Source organism: Perissodus microlepis, chromosome 1 (genome assembly GCF_051167445.1).
Source record: "Perissodus microlepis isolate ML-2025 ecotype Zambia chromosome 1, ASM5116744v1, whole genome shotgun sequence".
Taxonomy (NCBI): Eukaryota; Metazoa; Chordata; class Actinopteri; order Cichliformes; family Cichlidae; genus Perissodus; species Perissodus microlepis.
Genome location: NC_140461.1, coordinates 22,144,099 through 22,164,239, shown reverse-complemented (window position 1 = coordinate 22,164,239; position 20,141 = coordinate 22,144,099). Strand labels below are relative to the sequence as shown.

Here is a 20,141-nt window from a genome sequence, read left to right as displayed (position 1 = left end):
AGATAACAGTTCAATGTCCCGCAGTAACATGATTCTCATCCTGCAGTAAGATGCAGAGTACATGTAAAAATTCAATAATCAATCGAAAACCATGTAAACCAGTCCTATTCTCTTCCACTCACACAGGAACATGCTGCATCATCTCGTTGTGCACATGTGTGGCAGGAATCAACTTCGAGTTATCCCGCTATCCTCGCTACATGTATGGCCTCCCTGAAGACATTAGCCATGGCTATGGCTGGTCCATGTTTTGTGCCTGGGGGGGCCTCGGTCTCACATTGCTGGCTGGCTTCCTCTGCACCTTGGCTCCATCCCTGAGTACGCCTGCCGCTCGCACAACCATCCACAAGCCGAGGCAGGAGAACGGAACCGTGTGACAGGGGCGTTGTGAAGCGATTGAACCACCGAACACACAAACACACCCTTCCAACCTTGATGTTTAACTCTGAAACAGTTTTTGTCTGATCACCATCTCACAACACCCTCAGCATCGCCATCCCCCTTCAGTGTTCAGTGTGCCTGAGTTGTGACAGAAGGAACAAAGTAACGGCAAATTTCACACACCTAATCTTGAAAATCCCAGAGGGACCTCCGTAAAGGCCAAGAGTGACACCCACAGCAATGTTTGACTGGGACATGGCTCTAATAGCACAAATAAGACTTTTTTTCTTTTGGTTTTGATTTTTGAAATGCTGACTTTATGATGATCTAATGGTGACTGTTTTCTCTGAAGAGAAATTGTCATAAAATGGTGCTCTCTTAAATACATAAAGCCACACACAATCCCACACAAGAGACACACTTACACACAAACACACACATACACACACCAGCCTTTCCACACATGCTCAATTACTATGGATGAATCATGAGAGATATACAGCAAAAGGAACAAACATCAGGCCAGAACATCCTGTCAGCATTCCTCTGTCAGTCGAGTGAAGTGTGCTGTGTTATTGTTCGTAATGGAAAAAAAAACAGAAGAAGAAAAAAATTTGGCACTGACTGCCCATTGCCTATCTTTAGTATAGCACACTAACTGATATCAAACATGAGCCCCAGGGCACACGTCTACAGCCTATACTGGGTCTAGCAGTGCGGTCAGTATGATAAAATACACAGAAGTAAAATTTTTGCCTTCAAGAGCAAATTGTTTGACGCTTCTTTGACAATTATATATGTACAAATGCATCTCAGTGTAGATCCAGATCATTGTTTGTGTAAAGTAGATTTTGAATATTTGTTTTCTGTTTGCTCAGAGGCAGTGATGGCCGGCAGAGTTCAGTCGATTACCAAGTGAAAGTAATGCAAGTAAGCAGGTAAATCTGAGTAAAAGAAACACAGCATCTGCTGCACTGTCATGGATCTGACAGACCGGTGTGTTTGCTGAAGGCTGAATCATAACCTGACAGCAAGAAAAATTAAACCAAACTATGGAGGAAGTATTTGGTTGCTCCACTGTTTAACCTCATATTGGCCAGTCCTTTTTTCCTCTGAATAGAAGCGAATTAAGCAATTTTAGAAGAGAAAGAAATGCAACTTCAGTGATGCCACTAAAAATACAAGCACAATCTGCACACAGAATTCTCATCTGTACTAAGTACAATAACAGACTATATCAAACATTAGTGGAAGGCCAAACTATCATCATTTAATATCCTGCAATGTTAGTTTTAATATAAGGAAAGGAGCACAATAAAAGATAATTTCTGTGATGGACCTCATTGTCCAGCAATCAAATGCATATTGTGAATTTAAGAGTTGTTTACAATTTTTTTTATATGGATGTTAATCTTTAGAAAACAACAACAACAACAAAATTATAAGTAGAAAAAATCCTGTTGAAGGCTGTGATGCTTGGAATTCACACAATGACTGATCATTTTAGTAAAAATATATTTTGTACCAGTAAAATGCAAATGTACTGTGTACTAGCTAACAAAACAGTACACTACACATTGTTGTGTGTGAGAGGAACAGAGGAATTCTTCATTTTTGTCTTACACCTCCAAATCCGAGGTCGAAACAAAGCACCTACAGCAACATATGCCTAGACATGTGTCTCGAGCTGTACTGCAAATACACATTCAGTTTGAATTATTTAATTTACACATCGAAAATAACTAGACTGAGAAAACTTGAAATGACAAGTATCCATAATAAGTAAAATTTAAGGAATGCGTTCTTGGAAACTTATTTTTGATTTGAAATACACCATGTTTTCTGTATTAAGTGGGAAAATGACATATTCCACAGTGTGCAACATGGTTTGGACAATGTAAAAATGTCTGAAAATAAAGTGTAGGACTTAAAGCTGTTAAATATAAAAGGAAAAACTATCACCCTGTTAACACTACTGGGCGAGAATAACCCACAAAAGCCATTTGGTTTTTGTTTTGTTTTTTTGTAACGCTGTAATTTTTTGTTCCCGAGTCACTAGAGGTAATATATTTTAAAAGGACAAAACTCACCACCTCCACGATCCATGACTACATGATACAAGAATATTACAGCCATGATGTTTTTATAAGTGTTGATTGCCTGAGATGAATCATGAGATATTCTATCAGCTATGTCAATTAACTCTCTTAGAAAAAAAAAATGTTATAGTGTCTTAACAACACTGTGTGTGACGTTTGGTCATTTCACCATCACCATCAATGAGGAAATGAACTGAGGCATGATAGAAAACTGTATCGCCAGTGTCTTGTTGAATCTTTGCACTTTGCTGCGTTTCATGATTTAGTGAACCTGAAGTCTTAAGCTGGTGGCACTATATTTGTTTGCAAGGTCACACGAGGGAGCAAAAGATGATCAGCGCATGTAACACGCACCCTGTTGTGAGTCCGCGTTTATACAGTGTTGTGAGGTCAGGGTCAATCGGCCGAGGCTCTTAATGTGGAAATGTTTCCACCTGAAAGTAGGGCATACTATAAATATGGAAATTTTTTATATCCATGCTCGCTACACTGCTAACTGACAGAATGCGACGCTGTGTGGTGTTTTAATGAAGTTTTAAGTTTGCACTTAAACTGAAACACAGTAATATACTGTAAGCAGTGAAGTGTAACGTATATGTACATGGTGCAAGTACAATGTGTTGTTCTGACTGAAGCACAACTGCACACAACTCTTTTTTGCGTATTATGGGGGTGGGGGTGGGGGAGGAATTAGACTTTTGCCACCACTGCATGTGTGCAGTCAAAACATAACACATGATACATTTTGAAAGCACACAGCTACCCCCCACCCCCCAGCCCCCCATGTCTCAAATAGTAAATTTCAATGAACACCAACACAAAGCAGTGTCTGTGTTTTGAAGCTGAAGTTTTGTCATCAACTCAAAACAGAAGAACAGTAGCACACAGTAGCAAGATTTACAAAGCATTACAAAAAAACAAAAAAGAACGAACGTTAGAGGACGGATGAGCACCGTGTAACAAGATACTGGAAATTGTTGTATAATCCAACTTTCATGAGGAACTTAGAGAAGTACTCTGTGCAATGAGAGATGTCCCGTGAAAATGCCACCATTAATAGTGGCTCTCATTTCAGTAGCACAGCTATTATTTTCTACATTTATACTGGTTCCATCCACTGCAGATGTTACGTGGGGATAAGAAAAAACAAAAAACAAAAGCCAGACATTACAGCCTTGCATGATCTCATTACAGTTAGTTTCTTTCAATATATGAAAAAGTGTGTCCATTTTTAATTAGTTTATTTTACTGAAATAAAACATGTAATTATTAACATGCTTTCTGTCTTTGTGTTTGTGCCGTGACTCTGCAGTTCTGCCCTCCAAAGTTGCAGAGCTATATGTGTTTAACTGTTTTTAAAAAAACAAGACAAAAAAAGCACTTTTATCTTGAAAGTTTTAATATGTGACGATCCTCGTCTGTCTGAGGCAGAAGATGTTTTGTACTGTTAAATCTGTAGGGTAGAGGTGCTTTCTGCAGCTGAACTGAAAACAGACAGTCCAGCTAAGAGATGAATGTCCAGGAAGGTAGGACACCATCATAGCGCCAGTGTTGACACATTACTTCCCCAACTAATCACAAAGGCGGTGGTTGGCCTTTTGTCACTGAGGACATGGTGCCACCTAGAGGGAGAACTTAACATTTTGTGTCTTTGCTTTTTTTTTTTTTTTTTAAAAAGACTTGAATGAGTAAATCTGTGTTAAAAGGCCCAAAACATACAAATAACGTGAGAAGTAAGTAAATATGAAGCAGCATTAAGAAATCTTTTATTTAGTCCTTGCAATAGCAATCAAGTCTATATATTTTTTTTAAAATTACAATTATTTTAAACACATATTTTTTTAAAAAAAGGTTTAATTACAGGCAAACATCCAATGAAACTCAAATACACAGATGATTAAGGAATGTGGATGTCTAAAATAAAAAAAGTTCAAACAAACATAAACACATTGTGAGCTTGAGAAACTGCACAAATCTAAACAGATGACTTTACACCAGACACATTATTGCATAGAGTACCAAAAAACACTTTTCCTGAAAGAGTGTTTCACAATGAAGAATATATGAAAGTAATGATGTACATCCAAAAGATGGTGCGCTGACAAAAATATCTGCGCTGCAATTTCTTACAGCTCAAAATAAAGCTGCTGAAGCACAAATTGCAGCAGCAGGAAGCGGTGAAAGCGAGTGAATTGATAAAATTGTTGCCATTTATTTGCCTCCTAACGCACTGTGGCATACGCAGAGTTAAGTAAGCTTGTAATCACAGTCAGTTGCGTACTTCACACAGCTATAAGAACAGTCACATCTGTGTATAAGGAGAAAAGGTTGGATTGTATTTTAACTTGAGGTAAAATGGACGTCAGCTGTGTTGAATCACTGACCTTGAACACTTTGCTCTGATTAGGTGAGAGTTCCCGCTGCCACCTGAAGCCAGAGGCAGTTACTTCTTGCCACGATAATGGGCTCCGACCACCATGTAACTGTCAGGTGAGATGTTCAAGTTGGGTGGCTTTGGTTTGTCCTTACAGAGCCTGACCTCAGATTTACCTGCCAGCACTGCTCCTCCTCCTCCTTCTCCTCCTCTGCAGGGGTCATGTTTCTTCAGGTAACTCATAAAGGTCTCCCATCCTCCACCCACTCGTACCATCACGTGACGCTCATTTAGCATCTGCAAAGGTGACATGGGAGGGAATACTGGGTAATAAACTTTCCACATATTTTCTGGCTGATGCATTTCCAGGATGTTTTTGAACTCTCAAATATATGTTCACACACACACACACACACACACACACACACACACACACACACACACACACACACACACACACACACACACACACACAATCACATACACGTGTGTGTGTGTGTGTAGCACTGGCTATGAAAGGCAAATGATGTCTTGGAAAGCTTTGTCAAAATCTCATTAAGCCAAATGAAACAGCTCCTCGTGGAACCAGCTGAGCACACACACACACACACACACACACACACACACACACACACACACACACACACACACACAGTGACGCACAATGGCGCACCCACACAGATCTGAAGCACAAGCCACCTAGCAGAACTATTTTAAATGATAATAATTGCAGCGTTACCAGTCTGTCTGTTAACAGTAGTTACAGTGAGGTCAGTCGTGTCTGAATCAACAAATCGTACACAGACAGCCGTCCTTACAGCTGAAAACCAACTGCTGCCATGGCAACTAATGCCACAATATAGAGCCTTGGAGAAAAAAAAGCAATGGAAGGAGAAATTGAGATGAGTTCGGCTCAGTCCCTCAACTCCCAGCAGACATTAACATTCCCAAGAGGCCCTGCAAAGCCATCCGTTGTTCTGTCAGCGCCAGCAACCCCCCCACCCACCCACCTCCTGCCTTATCAGCAATAAAGCCTTCATTACAGGGCCATTAAGAATGCGATAATACAAGCAGATCTCCTCGCTTTATGTATGGAAGTGTGTGTGTGTCACGTGTATGGGATGAAAAAAAATCAATGGTACAAGCACAGACACACGCATACACGCAGGCGGAGGAAACTCCAGACGTGGTGCGTCTCAGCTGTTATCCTGCAGATTAAACTGTTGAGGTTGACGGGTCAAGTCTGACATCCTGAATAAACCACTCTCCTGTCACACTCCCAGGAAATATCAGTGTGACTGGTGCTCATTCTCAAAACGTCAGTCACAATACAAAATAAAAAAAACTGTCTAAACACAGTTGTTTTTTTCTTTGTCTTCATTTACTGTCGCTGGCAAACCTCGTGTTTCAGTCCAGATTCTTAACAATGGACTGTCTGAGATTAAACGTATTAAATAAAGTAAAAGATAAATTTAGATTTGTTATTTGATGTAGACTATAAATAGCTTCTGCAGTCTACTATTTTCTGGGTGTAATTTTTCAAACATGGACCAATGTTGTCAAATAAAAGACCAACTTAATCATCTAAGAAGAAAATACAAAAAATGAAACAAGTCAGCATCTTTCTGAAGGAGATGATCTACCCAAGCCCTCTTTGTTATTTCAGGCTCCTTTATTTCTGTCTCTGTAACCCCCGCCCTCCTCCCCCTCCCTGCTATGTCTGCAGCCCATAAACTAACGTCTGGATTCCCTTGTGTCCTCCATCGATTCCCTCTCTCTCCCTCTCCTCCTGAAAGATGCATTAGCGTACTCAGGGAAAAGGAGTCCTCTATACACATGCCAGTAGGAGGCAGGCTTTAGCCACAAGCGCTGATTTTGATGCTGTGAGCGCGCTCAGTTCTTAAATTTGACAGCAAACACACAAATTGATGAGCCATACCAGTTCTAATGCCATTAATCTGTTTCGCCTGTTGTACTCGGTTTCCCCTTTACTAGAGATCTCACATAAGCGAGACCTCCTTATTGAATACAGGGTGTATGTCTAGGTGCAGACAGTATAATAGAAACCCTATAAGACAGCACATTGATTAGACCGTTGCAGATTCTGAATGGCACTAAAAGGTCAAATTGAGATATCTTGCTAAAAATAACTCCTCATTCGCCAGAAGATAAAGCTTAGTGACTTTAGTTATCCCCAAATCCACTACAGTAAAGAAGTTCATCAGATTGGACACACGTTCATGATTTGGAGGACAGTTGTGGTGATGAAGATTTACATAATCTTAAATTTACCTCTACAAAGCTAACGTCACTCACATAAGCCTCAGCTACATTGTAATGTTTACTAAATCTGAGCTTACTAACAGGTAAAACGATGACAACAAAGGCAGTAGATTTGGTCTGAGTACAGGTTTCATAAATATTTCACACATTCCTTGTTCATCATTTCTTCACATTCCACTGTTATGTCAAAGGTCGGCTATAGAACAAAGACCACATGGCTTCTGTTGAGTCAACGTCTTTCTCGAGAGCACTTGAGAAAGGAAGATGATGAAGTGTTTCTATGAAAACGATTTTAATCAGCTATATGTGATCATGAAAAAAAAAGAGTGCTTTTTAGGTTCATCACTATATTAGCATGTCTTAATATTGTGAGGTGCTTTAAATCTCTTTTCCTTCCATCAGCACAGCCAGACGGGGTCTCTGCTACAAAGCTGAACGAGAGCCTAATTGGGCAGAGAGAAGAAAGAGAAGCCTTCCTCTTTTTTAACACCAAAGAATAGCAAAGCACTCCAGGGCCAGCGTGATTGAATAGAGTCCAAAGGGAATAGAGAGCGAAGGGGAGAGAGAGGCGGGGTAGAAAGTTTACACGTGAGGAGGGGCGGTCATGCTCAGCCGCTCATTAACAAGCTGTCTGATTAAACCCATCGCTAATGACTTTGTCTTTGTAATCAATAGTGTCTGCTCTTTAAAAAGGTCTGTACACACTGAAGGGGACACTCCCCTAGGAGCGGCACGGGGGTTATCACGGTATATGGAAATTGAGGTTTATGGTGTGTTTCCCCACTCACGTGTAGGCAGCTGTGGGTTTCAAGGTAATGGATGGCTTACTGATCACTCTATTCAAACAGCTCATGTTTGTCTGCTTTTCAGCAACCGGGAAAAAAGGAAGCAGTGCAATTTATCTACAAACTAATAATTAGGGATGAAGACGTGATGCAGGTTCAAGGACAGACGTTATATCTGAAAGACTGCATAAAGAATGTGAGCACACAAGGCAGTTTTGATAGCATAGAAAAGCTTTAATCTTGCTTATGCATATGCATTTAGCCAGCCCATGATTTGGCTATCATGCATCTGTACTTCCTCAGGTTTCTAAGAAGTGGTGTTCCAACATATGTTATATCTGTTATGATACGACAGATATGATTCTCTAAATAGGAAGTAAGAAATATGCAATCTGACACTAATGTCATAATGTAGCTGTTGCAACAGAACTTATGCATCTAATAAATTTCATCTTCTGAACAAACACTGTGATCCAACCTGTGAGAAACCTTATCAAGATCTCACCTTTTAGATTCCCAGTGATTATTTTTATGTTAAAATGATATACCGTGTACTCAGAACATACAGCAAGCATCAAGGTCACATTTTCAGTTTTTATAGATGGAGGGATGTATAAAAGACACTGAAGTACATCTTTGTATTCAAAACCGTACCCACATACATGCACTCCCGAGTGGGCTGCCATTTAAAATGCACACCAGGGTCATATCTTTGCAGAATCACCCTGAAAGAAACATGTTTATTTTTCTTCCAGGTTTGAACTCTTCACTGAAGGTCTATGTACTGAATACAATCATTGTGAGCCCATTCGTATCCTGACCACTGGTTGCCAAGCAACCCTGCCTCCCCATCCTTGAGCCTTCAAAACACATGCATACAGATGGAGGATGTTTCAGGGAGGCTGAAAGACATCAGGGTCTCCATCCCAAGTGATGCAAATCAGTCCCTCTGACACATTGCACTTGTTGCTGACTCAACTCTTGATTAAACATTCACACCTAATATGTGATTATGTGTTATCTGTGACAAATGCTCACATTAGGTGTGGTTTATTATTTGTCTTTTGGTATCACAGGGCCTCCTGTCCTATTAGCGAACATACGTTAATATTTTATTTAAAAAAACAACAAGTTAAAAGCATTGTCATCAAACTAATGCAATGTAAACGGAACTTCTATTAAAAAATATATATTTACATACTACTTATTTGTTTATTATGTTTTTATACCCTTACCAGCCACTTTATTAGCTCCAGCTATTCACCTGCTCACTAATACATATCAGCCAATCAAATGGCAGAAACTCAGTGTATTTAGGAATGTAGACTTGGTCAAGACAGCCTACTGAGTTCACACTGAGCAGCAGAATGAGATAGAAAGGTGATTTAAGTGATTTTGAAGGTGGTGTTGTTGTTGGTGCTAGACTGGGTGCTCTGGGTGTTTCAGGAACTGTTGATTTACTAGAATGTTCCCACACAGTCTTTACAGAGAAGACAAAATATTCAGAGACCAGCAGTTCTCTGGGTGAAAGTCAGAGAAGTCTTGTTAATGTTAGAGGTCAGAGGAGAATGACCAGACTTTGACCTGAAAGGAATGCAGCAGTAACTCAAACAGCCACTTGTTACAACCAAGGTATGCAGAAGAGCATCTCTGAACAAGCAACACAATGAACCTTGAAGCAGATGAGGTACAGAAGTAGAAAACTACATAGGGTACCACGGCACTGCTATGTGGTCAGCCAAGAACAGGAAATTGCGGCTATAATTTGCACAAGGTCACCAAAACCACTGTCCTCAAATGGCCTCCATAGCCACTGGATCTCAATCCATTGAGATGTCGTGGAACAGGAGATTCATATCATGGATCTGATAAATCTGCAGCAACTGCATGAAGCTATCACGTCAATTTGGACCACAATTTTTGAGGAATGTTTCCAGCACCTTGTTAAATCTATATCATGAATAATTAATATAACTGTGGAGGCTAAAGGGGGTCCAACTCAGTACTGGCAAAGTGTACATAACAAAGGGTCAGAGAGTTTATTTACTGCTTCTATTATGTTGGCTAAATTATCTAAAGAGTTGTATGGAGGATCTCAAAGTTACTGCAGGAATGTGTCAAAATAAAAGTAATTTGTAGGAGAAAGGGATAACGGAAACATACTTACTCGTATATAAAGAACTTTGTCCCCAACACGGTAACAGCCCTTTGGTTGTTTCTCAACCAGGAAGGCGATGGGACAACTGCAGGGTGGATTTTCAATAATGTTTCTTACCTGTTACAGATTCCACAGAGAAAACAAACTCAAAAAGAGTGTATTTTAAACAGTGTACCACTGAGATTAATTTCACTGGAAACAAAATACGCACAAAGTCATCCAAAATGCTGGTGCAGGAGCTCTTCCTGATGGTTGACTTGTCTGATGAGCGAGGAGTCAAGGCTGCAGGTGGGGAGTTAGTGGGAGGTGTAGCTGTCGCTCGGCGGGCGTTTATTGCGGTAAGGCAGACTTTGGTGGTGGATTCCAGGGTTTGGCCTGGTGAAGGCGCTGACAGCGGAGTTGAGGCAGATGTGTTAGTGGTGCAGGATGAAGGGAACAAAGGTGTTTGTGTCGAGACTGTGGCTGTATAAGGAGTACAGGATGAGAGGGAGGACTGAGGAGGGGATGAAAACATAGTTACTGGGTTTGTTGTGGCTGATGGAAGATCAGAGGCAAGCGAAGCAGCGAGGGGTTCAGATGGACTGGTTGCCCTTGGAGTGAGGGAGGCGGGTGCAGGGAGAGGGGGAGAAGGGGCAGGTGGTAGGGATGGCTGGGATGGTGAATACAATGAGAGAGGAGGAAAAATGAAAAGAGGGGATGATGGAGATAAGCTCCCTGCCTCCTCCCTCTGCATCTCGCTCTCCAACTTAACCAACCCCGGTGGCTCCACGCCGTACCTGAAAGTGAAATTTAACAAAAAAATTTGCACAAACAAATCAACACAGGAGAGAGAACATAGTAATTTTCACATCAAGGTGCTTAAACTCTTGGAGATACTTCAGCAGTTATCACTTAGTTTTTTTTAAAGTGAGCACCTAATGCAGCTAGAAATGAAAACTTAAGAGGTGAAAAGTAATGAATGAGTTGCTATAGCAGTGAAAATCATCATCAAGGATAAACAGAAAATGAGATGACAAGAAAATTAAATATAGAAAAGAAAATTAAACAGGAAAACATGCAGCTATTGGCAGTAGAATGAAAACAATGATATAAAAAGAATATATTTCATTTAAGTGTAATGCAATCTTGGTTTTATTTTTGGAGCTGCTCTGTGGATGGACAGTTGGTTATTCCTAGTTACCTGGCTGCAATCCGTCCCAGCTCCATCAGGCACAGGCACACCTCCCGAGGCTGCTTGTGGAGGACTTCAGGCAGCACATGCATGACGTACAGACAAAGAGGATACAGGGGTACGAATAAAAAAAGGTCACTTATCTGAAAGGAAAGATCTTTCCAGAGATAAGCTTCTGTTTTTGTAAAAAAAAAAAGAAAAGAAAGAAAAAAAGCGGGGCCTGCAGCCTGAACATAGAGGATATGTTTCAGGAGGTATTCTGTCTCTATTGTGCATCTCTCTCTTTGAACCAGGAATTCCTCAGGGCCCTGGATGTGCTGCTGAGGGCATGAAGGCATGAAGTCATCAACAAGTAAGCCACTTCAGTCCATTATGGTTTATGAAATAAAAATGGCTCTACACTCAGTTTGTGTCAGAAAACATTATTATTAATTTGTTATTTGTCAAGATGACAAACGTTTGAGTCCAAAGACATCACATTATCCACAGCATTCACTTATGGCAAAAAAAAAGTTATACAATCAGCAAACAGCTGCGTTTCTATTGACTCATCTGTTTTGACAAAAGAAAGAAGTTTATATCATCCCCCCTTTGTGTCACTGATGAAGTAAACTTAAGTCTGTCAAACTGTGGTAACTGTATTTTCCCACTTCCCTCAATTAATCAAGTGAAGTGGGTAACTTTGCCTGCAGGGGAGACTCATTGTTGCTGGTGGGGATTAGCCTGTACGTTATCATTCCTACGCATCTGCCACCTTGCAGAGACATGCCCACCTAAGACGTGCAAAATGTTCTTTCTTAGACTTACTTACTGCATTTAACTTGATTAAAACTGGTACTTTAATTGGACTTGACTGAAGTGAGATGTGAGATATGTATACTTCACTTTTTCTGAGTCACAAACATTTTATCACCGACTCACTGGACTGTTAATGTTTAATTTGAAACAATTGGTAGTAGTTTTGCAACTGTTACTATAGTATTGTGCAAATGTTTATAGTCACCTTTCACGGGAAAACATACATGGTAACACAGTATATAAGGCAAAAAAAGGATTTGGACTTGTTTGAAAGTCAATATTTGGTATGACCACTTCAATACAGCCTGAACTCTCTCAAGCAAGCTTTCTTGTAATTTCTTTAGGTAGTCTTCATGAATAGTTCTCCAGGCTTCTTAAAGGAAATTCAAAGCTCTTCTTTGGATGGTAGAAGCTTTTTGTTCAGTTCTCTGTCAAGATGATCAAACGCTGCTTCAATAATGTTGACGTCTGGGCTCTGAGGAGGCCAGTCCATGGCTGACAGTGTTCCACTGTGTGCACCTCTATTGAGGTATGCTTTTACTGCACTGGCAGTGTGTTTTGGATCACTATCATACTGAAAAATGAAGCCATTGCCAGTCAGACACCCTTTCAGTGCATAGTGGATGGATGATTTGACTTTTTTGTGGTTATAATTCTATCAATTTTGACAAGATCTCTGACACGGCTGGCTAAAATGAAGCCTCAAAGTATCACTGGGCCTCCATCATGTCTCAGTGTCGTAACTCTCTCTCAAATGCTAAATATTTCAAATTTGGATTTGTTACTCCGTAGGACCTGTTATACTTGATTTTCAGTCCAGTTCTTGTGTAATTTGGCATGCATCAGCATTTTCCTTCTGTTTCCCTTTCTTAAGAATGACTTCAGTGAACAGTAGATGGAACTAAAGGTCCAGATGTATCTCTTAGGTCCTGCGTCAGGTCAAGGTCAGGACATGACTTTCAGATACTGTTCATCTGCTGTACAGTTTTGTTTTTTTAGGCCTACTGCTTCTTCTTTTCTTCTCCAATTGTCCAGTTTCTTTAAGGACACACTGCACACCATGCTGAGATATAACATGTTCATGTTAATCAGTAATGTGCTGTAAGTGCTGTAAGGCATGATTCACTTGAGCCTTGTATTGTTAAAAGAAACAAAGGTCTGAATTTCTCTGCTCCATTAGGTAAAATTCAATCTCTGGTCCTAACTCACCCAAATCCTCAGACTCGAAAAGGTAAGCCTCATCAACACCAATCTTTCGACACCAGTAGAGGAAGTTGGCCGTGTTGTCCCTGGCGAAAAATGATCCAGAAGTTGCATCAGCTCGCCAGTGGATCACTCTCCTTGTGAAGACCTGTGATTGATTGTTTTCAACAAGCACATTCACAGAGAAGCAGTGGAAACATAAGCTCTCATTTCTAAGAAGCACACTGACTGGCTTTATCCCGGATCAGTGTTTCAGGGTACACACACAATGGATCCTGTCCAATGATAAACAATAGAAAAGCCTTCTTTAGTGAGTTTGAGCATAAACACACTGAGTGGAAGAGACTTCCTCTCCACTTGCATTATGCCAGCATTTCGTGTGCAAGGAGGGCATATCAGGAGTAAGATCTTTACAAAACACGACTGTAGTAAGGAGAGGCTTACTGAAAGAAAACATGAATAGACATAACAGACATAGACAAGCACTGAATGAAATGCCAGACATTATCACTGCCAACGTCGGATCTGACCTAGTTTCTACCTGAACTCTGACTGTTCATAAGTTAGATTTCATTTGTTTTGTTTTTATTTTGTTGTTATTAAAATGACTCACATTACGTGTTTTTACATTAGTCTTATCTTCTTTTCTGTTTGGTGTGCAAATAATTGTGCACATTACTTTGTGTTGTCATACCACCTTGCCATTGTTGTTGTGTATCATCTTGTCCTGCAGCAGCTGAGCCAGCTCACAGAGCAGAACGCCATTATCCAAACTCTCCATCAGATTATCTGCTGTGAGGTCCACTCCTGGGCAGAAATCACACATGACACACAGAAATTTCACAACTGTAACTCAGGATTGTTTGCTTTTAGCATTTTGCTTTACTCAAAAAAAGATCTTAGAAGTCGATCAAATATGTTCCTCTATTGGTTTTTCCAAGAGGATCTTATCCATTTATTTTCATAAGAAGGATTCTTTAACAATGAGATGCACTCAGAATAATCCAATATGAAATCAGTAATTCTGGATTATACTGTAGCTGAGTGAAAGTGAACATGGGTGAACCAATGTTTGAAATAATAATGACATGATTACATCTGTTTTTTTCTGTATTGACCTTTGAATTCTAATTTCCTTTAAATGCCAAAGATTATTTATGAGTTTGATAAAATATATAAAAACAACCAGAAACACCCCGTCAGCGTTTACACATTACAATTATGACTTTGTGACTTTGAAATGAGAATAATAATTTAATACAATTTATATAAATTCTAAACATTTACGTAATATAATCTCCATCTCTACTCCAACTCTTAATATGAGGATGTGCAGTATGTTTAAAACTGTATTTGATTCCAAACATAATGACTGATATATTCACACTTTGTAAATAGTGTTAATAATACCTTTTAATACTTTGAATTCAGTTTGGGTTTTCTCTAATCCACACATTTCTTTTAAGTTGGCAACACAAAGATCTAGTAACACCTTGCTATCATGATTGACTACAACCGTCAGTTTCTTGTTGTCAGCATAAAAGGATTTGTTTGACAGCACTTATTGGATTGACTCAGAGCAATGGGAAAGTCCAAGAAACTCAGCGAAGAGCTAAAAAGATTATGGATTTACACATAATAGGAAGGTCTCTTGGAGACATTTCTAAACTACTGCATTTCAATGCATTTAAGTACAATTTATTCAGATGTGTCACCACTCTGCCAAAACTGTCACTTTCAGATGAAAGGAAATTGGTTTGGATGTTCAGGAACACCAAGGTTCAACCCTGCAATGAACTGGGAACTGCAGGAACACCAGAATTATTTTCCACAGTGAAGCAAGTTTTACATTGAAATGGACTAAGAGAACAAAGACCAAGAAAGAACTATCTGCTCAGAACTGAAGCCTTCAAGCTTGTCTGACATTTGGATAAGCCAAATACCTTCTGGAACACTGTACCAGCTGTCAAGGACTGGAGGATGACTTCCAAATTCTTCAACTTCACCTCAAATCAATAGACCTCAGTCTTATTGAAAATTTGTGTAATATCGACCAAATATCAAATATTGAACCAGAATTAAGCCAGAAGCTTGTTGATGGCTGATTGAGGTGCAACTTGCATTTAACATTTATTGGGCGTGTGACTGTGTGGATTAGAAAAAAAATCCAAACTAAATTCAAGATTTTGTAGCCATGTTTTGTTTTGAAAGTATAGTATTATAGCTAGACTGAGTCCCAGCAAAATCTAAAGGTTATCTATGGATCATCCAGTTGAATACTGCAATGCAATACTGCAATAATTTTTTGCAATGCTTTTTATTACAGTTAGTTAAGAATTCTGCTGCAAGAAACAGGGAAAACGAGCATATTACTCTAATCCTCAGCTACTTCTTTTGGCTTCCAATCAAATACAGAATAAAAAGTATTGGTTATTGTTTAGAAATTGTTAAATAGCTTGGGGCCTAAATATATAACTGAGATCCACTGAGATGGATAAAAACCTAGTAGGCCTCTAAGGTCTGCAAGATCTGATCATCATTGGCTAAAAACAGTATTATTCAATACAGTTTATTACAAAATAAAAAGTTGTCTCACCCATCATGGTGTTGAGCCAGAAGGCCAGGTCTTCTTTCATGGGCAGAAGGCTGGCGTCATGGCGGTAGGGGAGCCACTGGTGGTACTCCTGGGGACAGGCCAGGCCTGGTCCAGAGTGTCTGTACCTTAGTGAGAGACAGCCATTCATCCCCAATCCAGTCAACTGCCTCGGGGTGATGGGACTGCCAAGAGTGGCTTTCATTGCTCCAACTTCACTGTCCATGTTTCAGCACCAAATGATCTTTGATGGATCCCACTAGTCCAGAGAAACTGGATTTAAAAAGAAGACCATGGACATGACTCCGGTCCTCCAATTTTTATTCATTTATTGCATCTCAATAGTAAGTAATTTCAAGCACACCTGCTCTTCATCAGTAATGTGCAGAGTAGTGTTGTCTCAAATTAGGGTATGACATTCACACAGCTGACCTCCTGACTTCCTCTGCTCCCTTTACGGATCACCAGATGAGTTCCATCTCACTCCTCTTCTGTCACACCAACCCTCTGCATGTCCTCCTTCACTACATCAATGAATCTTATTCTTTCTCTTTCCCTCCTGTCATATTCACCATCCTCTGTCCTATATATACACTATCCCTCCTCTAACTGTGGGCCTTAATTTTATATCTGTTACCCATGAAGAAAGTTAAAATAGATCAGACATATTAAAACTATGAATAGCAGTTAAAATAACTCATATACCTATATATGCTAAATGTTGTAAAGGTAGATGTAATACATCTAAAGCCAAATACATAATTTAAAATATAATGGTTTTTCAAGGGTAATATTAGGTCCTTTAAAGTGAATGTACAAAAACAACAAAACATGTTGAAACCTTCTCCCAAAGCTGTGGCACTGGTTTTCATGTGCAAACTCTGTTTTCACAACCAAACAATCCACACAATCATTAATCAAAGGGATTAAACTGACTGACTGCAGGCAGCTTGTGTTTAATAAGATGTACAGCCACAGCCCCGAGCCAGTCTCCTGGTGCTGCTGCATGGCTCATTTGTCCTGTTCCCAGAGCAGTCACGATCGTAAAGCTCAGCACCATGCAAAGGCTTGCTCTCGCTAATCAGCTAGAATTAAGATGACAACATGTACAGTGGGTCAGTGGGTGTGCTGACTGATATATAGTAGAGATATGATTACTTTGAGCCAGTTGACTGACTTTAATGTGTTACTATAAAGTAACAAGGCAAGAAAACATTCTGGATGGTGGGGGTGTTTTTCTAAGCTACCGGTGAGATGTAAAATAAGATCTGAGCAGTCCAGCATAGGCAAAAAAATCAATTAATTTTAAGGCTTGTCAAATGGCAAAACACTTCACTGAGGGTGGAAATATTACAGTTGGAATAAGGATATGCTTCTTGTAGTTCTTTGACCCAATGCAGAACCTGATATATTGCCATTAATTAAAACCAGAGACAAGTTTAATCTTTTTTACGACACATTCCTGCAGCAACCTCATCTGCACCGGGAAACAAGCCTCATTGATGCTTATGTGTGGGTTCTCTGAGCGTAGTCTACAAGTCACGACACAGCAGCAACAAAATTAAGCCAACGCCGAAATACCAAAAACTGCTGCTCATGTGGTGGCCATCTGAGGCTAACAGTAGGCCTGTATATTAAAGGTAGACAGTTTTACAGGATTAAAAGCCTGACAAAAAAAATTTTTTGCTCCCGGTGGCTCTTCATAACCAGTGTAGGGCGGGTGATTTTGACTGACTCAACCATCAAGACTTTACCTAGAGCTGTAGTTGATTGCTGTCTGCTAGTTTTCACTTCCACTAAAACCAGTCACACAGGAGCCAAATGAGAGATTGGTTCCCATTGTTACCTTACAAATATGCCTGCTGTGTGTTGCAGCCCATTCAAGAAGTTTGTACTCATGCTTATGATGACTGAAGCTAGGATTTTATTATTCAGCTATTTGCCAATATTAATTCAATTCAATTCAATTCAATTTTATTTATATAGCGCCAAATCACAACAAAAGTCGCCTCAAGGCGCTTCATAGATATTAGACAAATATGTATTTCTGTGTGTTGCACCTAAATGGTTTGAGCTTGATGACAAAGATTGCTGGCATTTTAAGAATTTACCAAACCATCCGCTTGTTCACACATTTATGCTTCAGTACTATTGAAGCTTCAAAATGCAGAGTTCAAAACCAGTAAACTAGTAGGTAGGTAACGTCACATTGGCCATGTCAATCTATTATATACAGTATGTGATCCTGAGACCCTCATAAATGCTGTGGTAGCCATCCAACAAGGGAAATTGGTGTGTTGCTTAGACAACGTGTCAGATTTTTAATAATAATAATAATAATAATAATAATAATATTTTACTCTTGTTTCACACCAGACAAAAACAAAATGATATTGGCGTCCTTTGAGCTGTGCTTCTAACATAACTGACAAAAATCTTGTTTCTGGGAAATCCCACTCCCAATATTTATTGCCTTTAGTAGAATAGTGAAGTAAATGCACACCTGAAGATAGATGTTAGGGACCCAGATCGGCAGGATCGCAGCTGGCTTTTTGATACCAACTGTGTTTTATCTATCAAAGTACATGTAGCTCCTCGTTGCAGATAAGCACTACAAGTTCAGTGTAGTTTGCTGTAAAGCTGACTTCTCTTGGCAGCAAGCTTCTTTGTAGCATGTTCACAAAAGATGTCAGGCAAAGCTGCACTGAATTCTGGCCTTGGGTTGTGTGAGATGAATGTGGGAAACTTGTAAAAATACCACTCTGACTAGACACAGTGTAAAATATCATTTTTAAACATTTCATACAGATGTGGGACGGAGGCAAGCTATATGTGGAGGGCACAGGCTGCCTAGTCGGCTGCCTAGTCTGATGCTGGATTACAGATTGACAGACAGGAGCCTCTGTCTCTAAGAAAACATCCAGGTGCAATATTCACACCTCTGCTACAGGAGAGCTCTGCTGGGAAGGGAAGGCAGAGGTCAACCACTGGCCCAGCTCTCAGACACTAGCAGCCTTTATATTCCTGCAGAGCTGCGTGTAAAGGCTGTAAGACACACACACCAATGCCGAATAAACAAACACACAGGTCCGTGCATGCAGCTATGATTTACACCTTGTTTACTTTGCCCAAACTTTAATGCTTCCAAAGAGAGATGTGCTTCACTGTTATCTCACACCCTTTAATGTGTTTTCAAAATAAAAGCCTAAATCTTCACTTCTAAACGAGCTATTAGAGGAAAACTAGCAAAGTTACACACCTGACTACCTGAATTATTACGGACCTGAGCCAAAGCATTCATTTAAATGTGTCTAAGTAAGACAAGATGTTATTTATGAATGGGATTCTTGCAACCCTCGGCTCAGCTCTGCTATTAAATGAAATCAAAGCCTGGCAGCATCTGGTAAACAACTACATTCCTTTCCTACATGGCAGGCACAGCTTTGGTGTTTACTTTGGGGTTAAAACAAGTAGAAATCATTTCTTCAGCTTCCAACAAAATCTGATGCTTTCTGTGTGGCAACTATTTGAAATTACTATCCATAAAATATTGGACGGCAGTAGCGCTGCTGGCAGCATCTTACTCCATCAGTTTTGAGTCCGTCTCATTTGACTTGTTGGAAAGTAGAAGAGGTAATGTAAAACTACTGAATGAAGAAGAGGCTTCAGCTCTCACTCCACGACCTACCCTACGGTGCTTCTAGACTAAATAAACTCCATGTCAACACAGGATGAGAAGGTCTATCGCCTGCTGCACCTCCTTATGCTCCTTCGATAAAACGTGCTCTTGCTCCAGTAAAACCCTATCAAATCAAATTCTGGTGCCAAGATATACATTTTTCAATCTTCCACTGGTTCAAACAATGAGCTCCTCAGAACAGTCTCTTCATTTAGTAACTTCTGTGAGTGCTTATGTGAAAATAAGTTTCCAAAGCTGACATTTAAAGACACGTTTTCTTCTGACAGAAAAAAGGTAAGTTATGGTTAAATACATGTAGTGGTAGTTGTTGTAAAATACACAAGCAACTCTGAAATTGTAAATTTTGATACATTTTCTATTTCTTGAAATAAATTGTTATGACCACAGCTATGATGATAATAATAATAATAATAATAATAATAATAATAATAATAATAATAATAATAATAATAATAATTCCACATAAATATAAAATATACTTACAAAACGCTCACAGTAACTGTATGATTCTTCCACAGATGTCTCTTATTCACAGTCTTCTTCTTACGTGTTTTTCCTCTGGTACACACATCACTCACGACCAGATGTTCAGCGCC

At 39.7% G+C, this 20,141-nt stretch overlaps 2 protein-coding genes across 2 annotated transcripts in view; one reads left to right on the top strand and one right to left on the bottom strand.

Moving 5' to 3' along the window:
* Positions 1-3,753, top strand: part of tmem276b (transmembrane protein 276b) — a 12,028-nt gene extending 8,275 nt beyond the window's left edge. The window contains exon 4 of the mRNA XM_084935612.1: positions 127-3,753. Coding sequence (XP_084791738.1) covers positions 127-377 — 251 coding nt within the window. The 3' untranslated portion in view covers positions 378-3,753. The remainder of the gene's footprint in view (positions 1-126) is intronic.
* On the bottom strand, positions 3,120-20,141 carry LOC146393808 (growth arrest-specific protein 2-like). The gene is made up of 8 exons (XM_084935624.1): positions 20,029-20,141; positions 15,849-16,118; positions 13,950-14,059; positions 13,259-13,400; positions 11,261-11,324; positions 10,292-10,856; positions 10,090-10,197; positions 3,120-5,151 (listed from the first exon to the last, which is right to left on the bottom strand). The coding sequence occupies exons 2-8, from the start codon at positions 16,069-16,071 to the stop codon at positions 4,924-4,926; spliced, it is 1,440 nt and encodes a 479-aa protein (XP_084791750.1). The 5' UTR covers positions 16,072-16,118; positions 20,029-20,141; the 3' UTR covers positions 3,120-4,923.

Excerpts from the sequence above, each read along its gene's own strand:
- LOC146393808 (XM_084935624.1), bottom strand. The coding sequence starts at position 16,071 with ATGGACAGTGAAGTTGGAGCAATGAAAGCCACTCTTGGCAGTCCCATC. Across the intron at positions 14,060-15,848 it reads CTGGCTCAACACCATGATGG|GAGTGGACCTCACAGCAGAT; the intron begins GTGAGACAACTT and ends ATTTCTGCCCAG. Across the intron at positions 10,198-10,291 it reads CCAGCATTTTGGATGACTTT|GTAAGAAACATTATTGAAAA; the intron begins GTGCGTATTTTG and ends AATCTGTAACAG.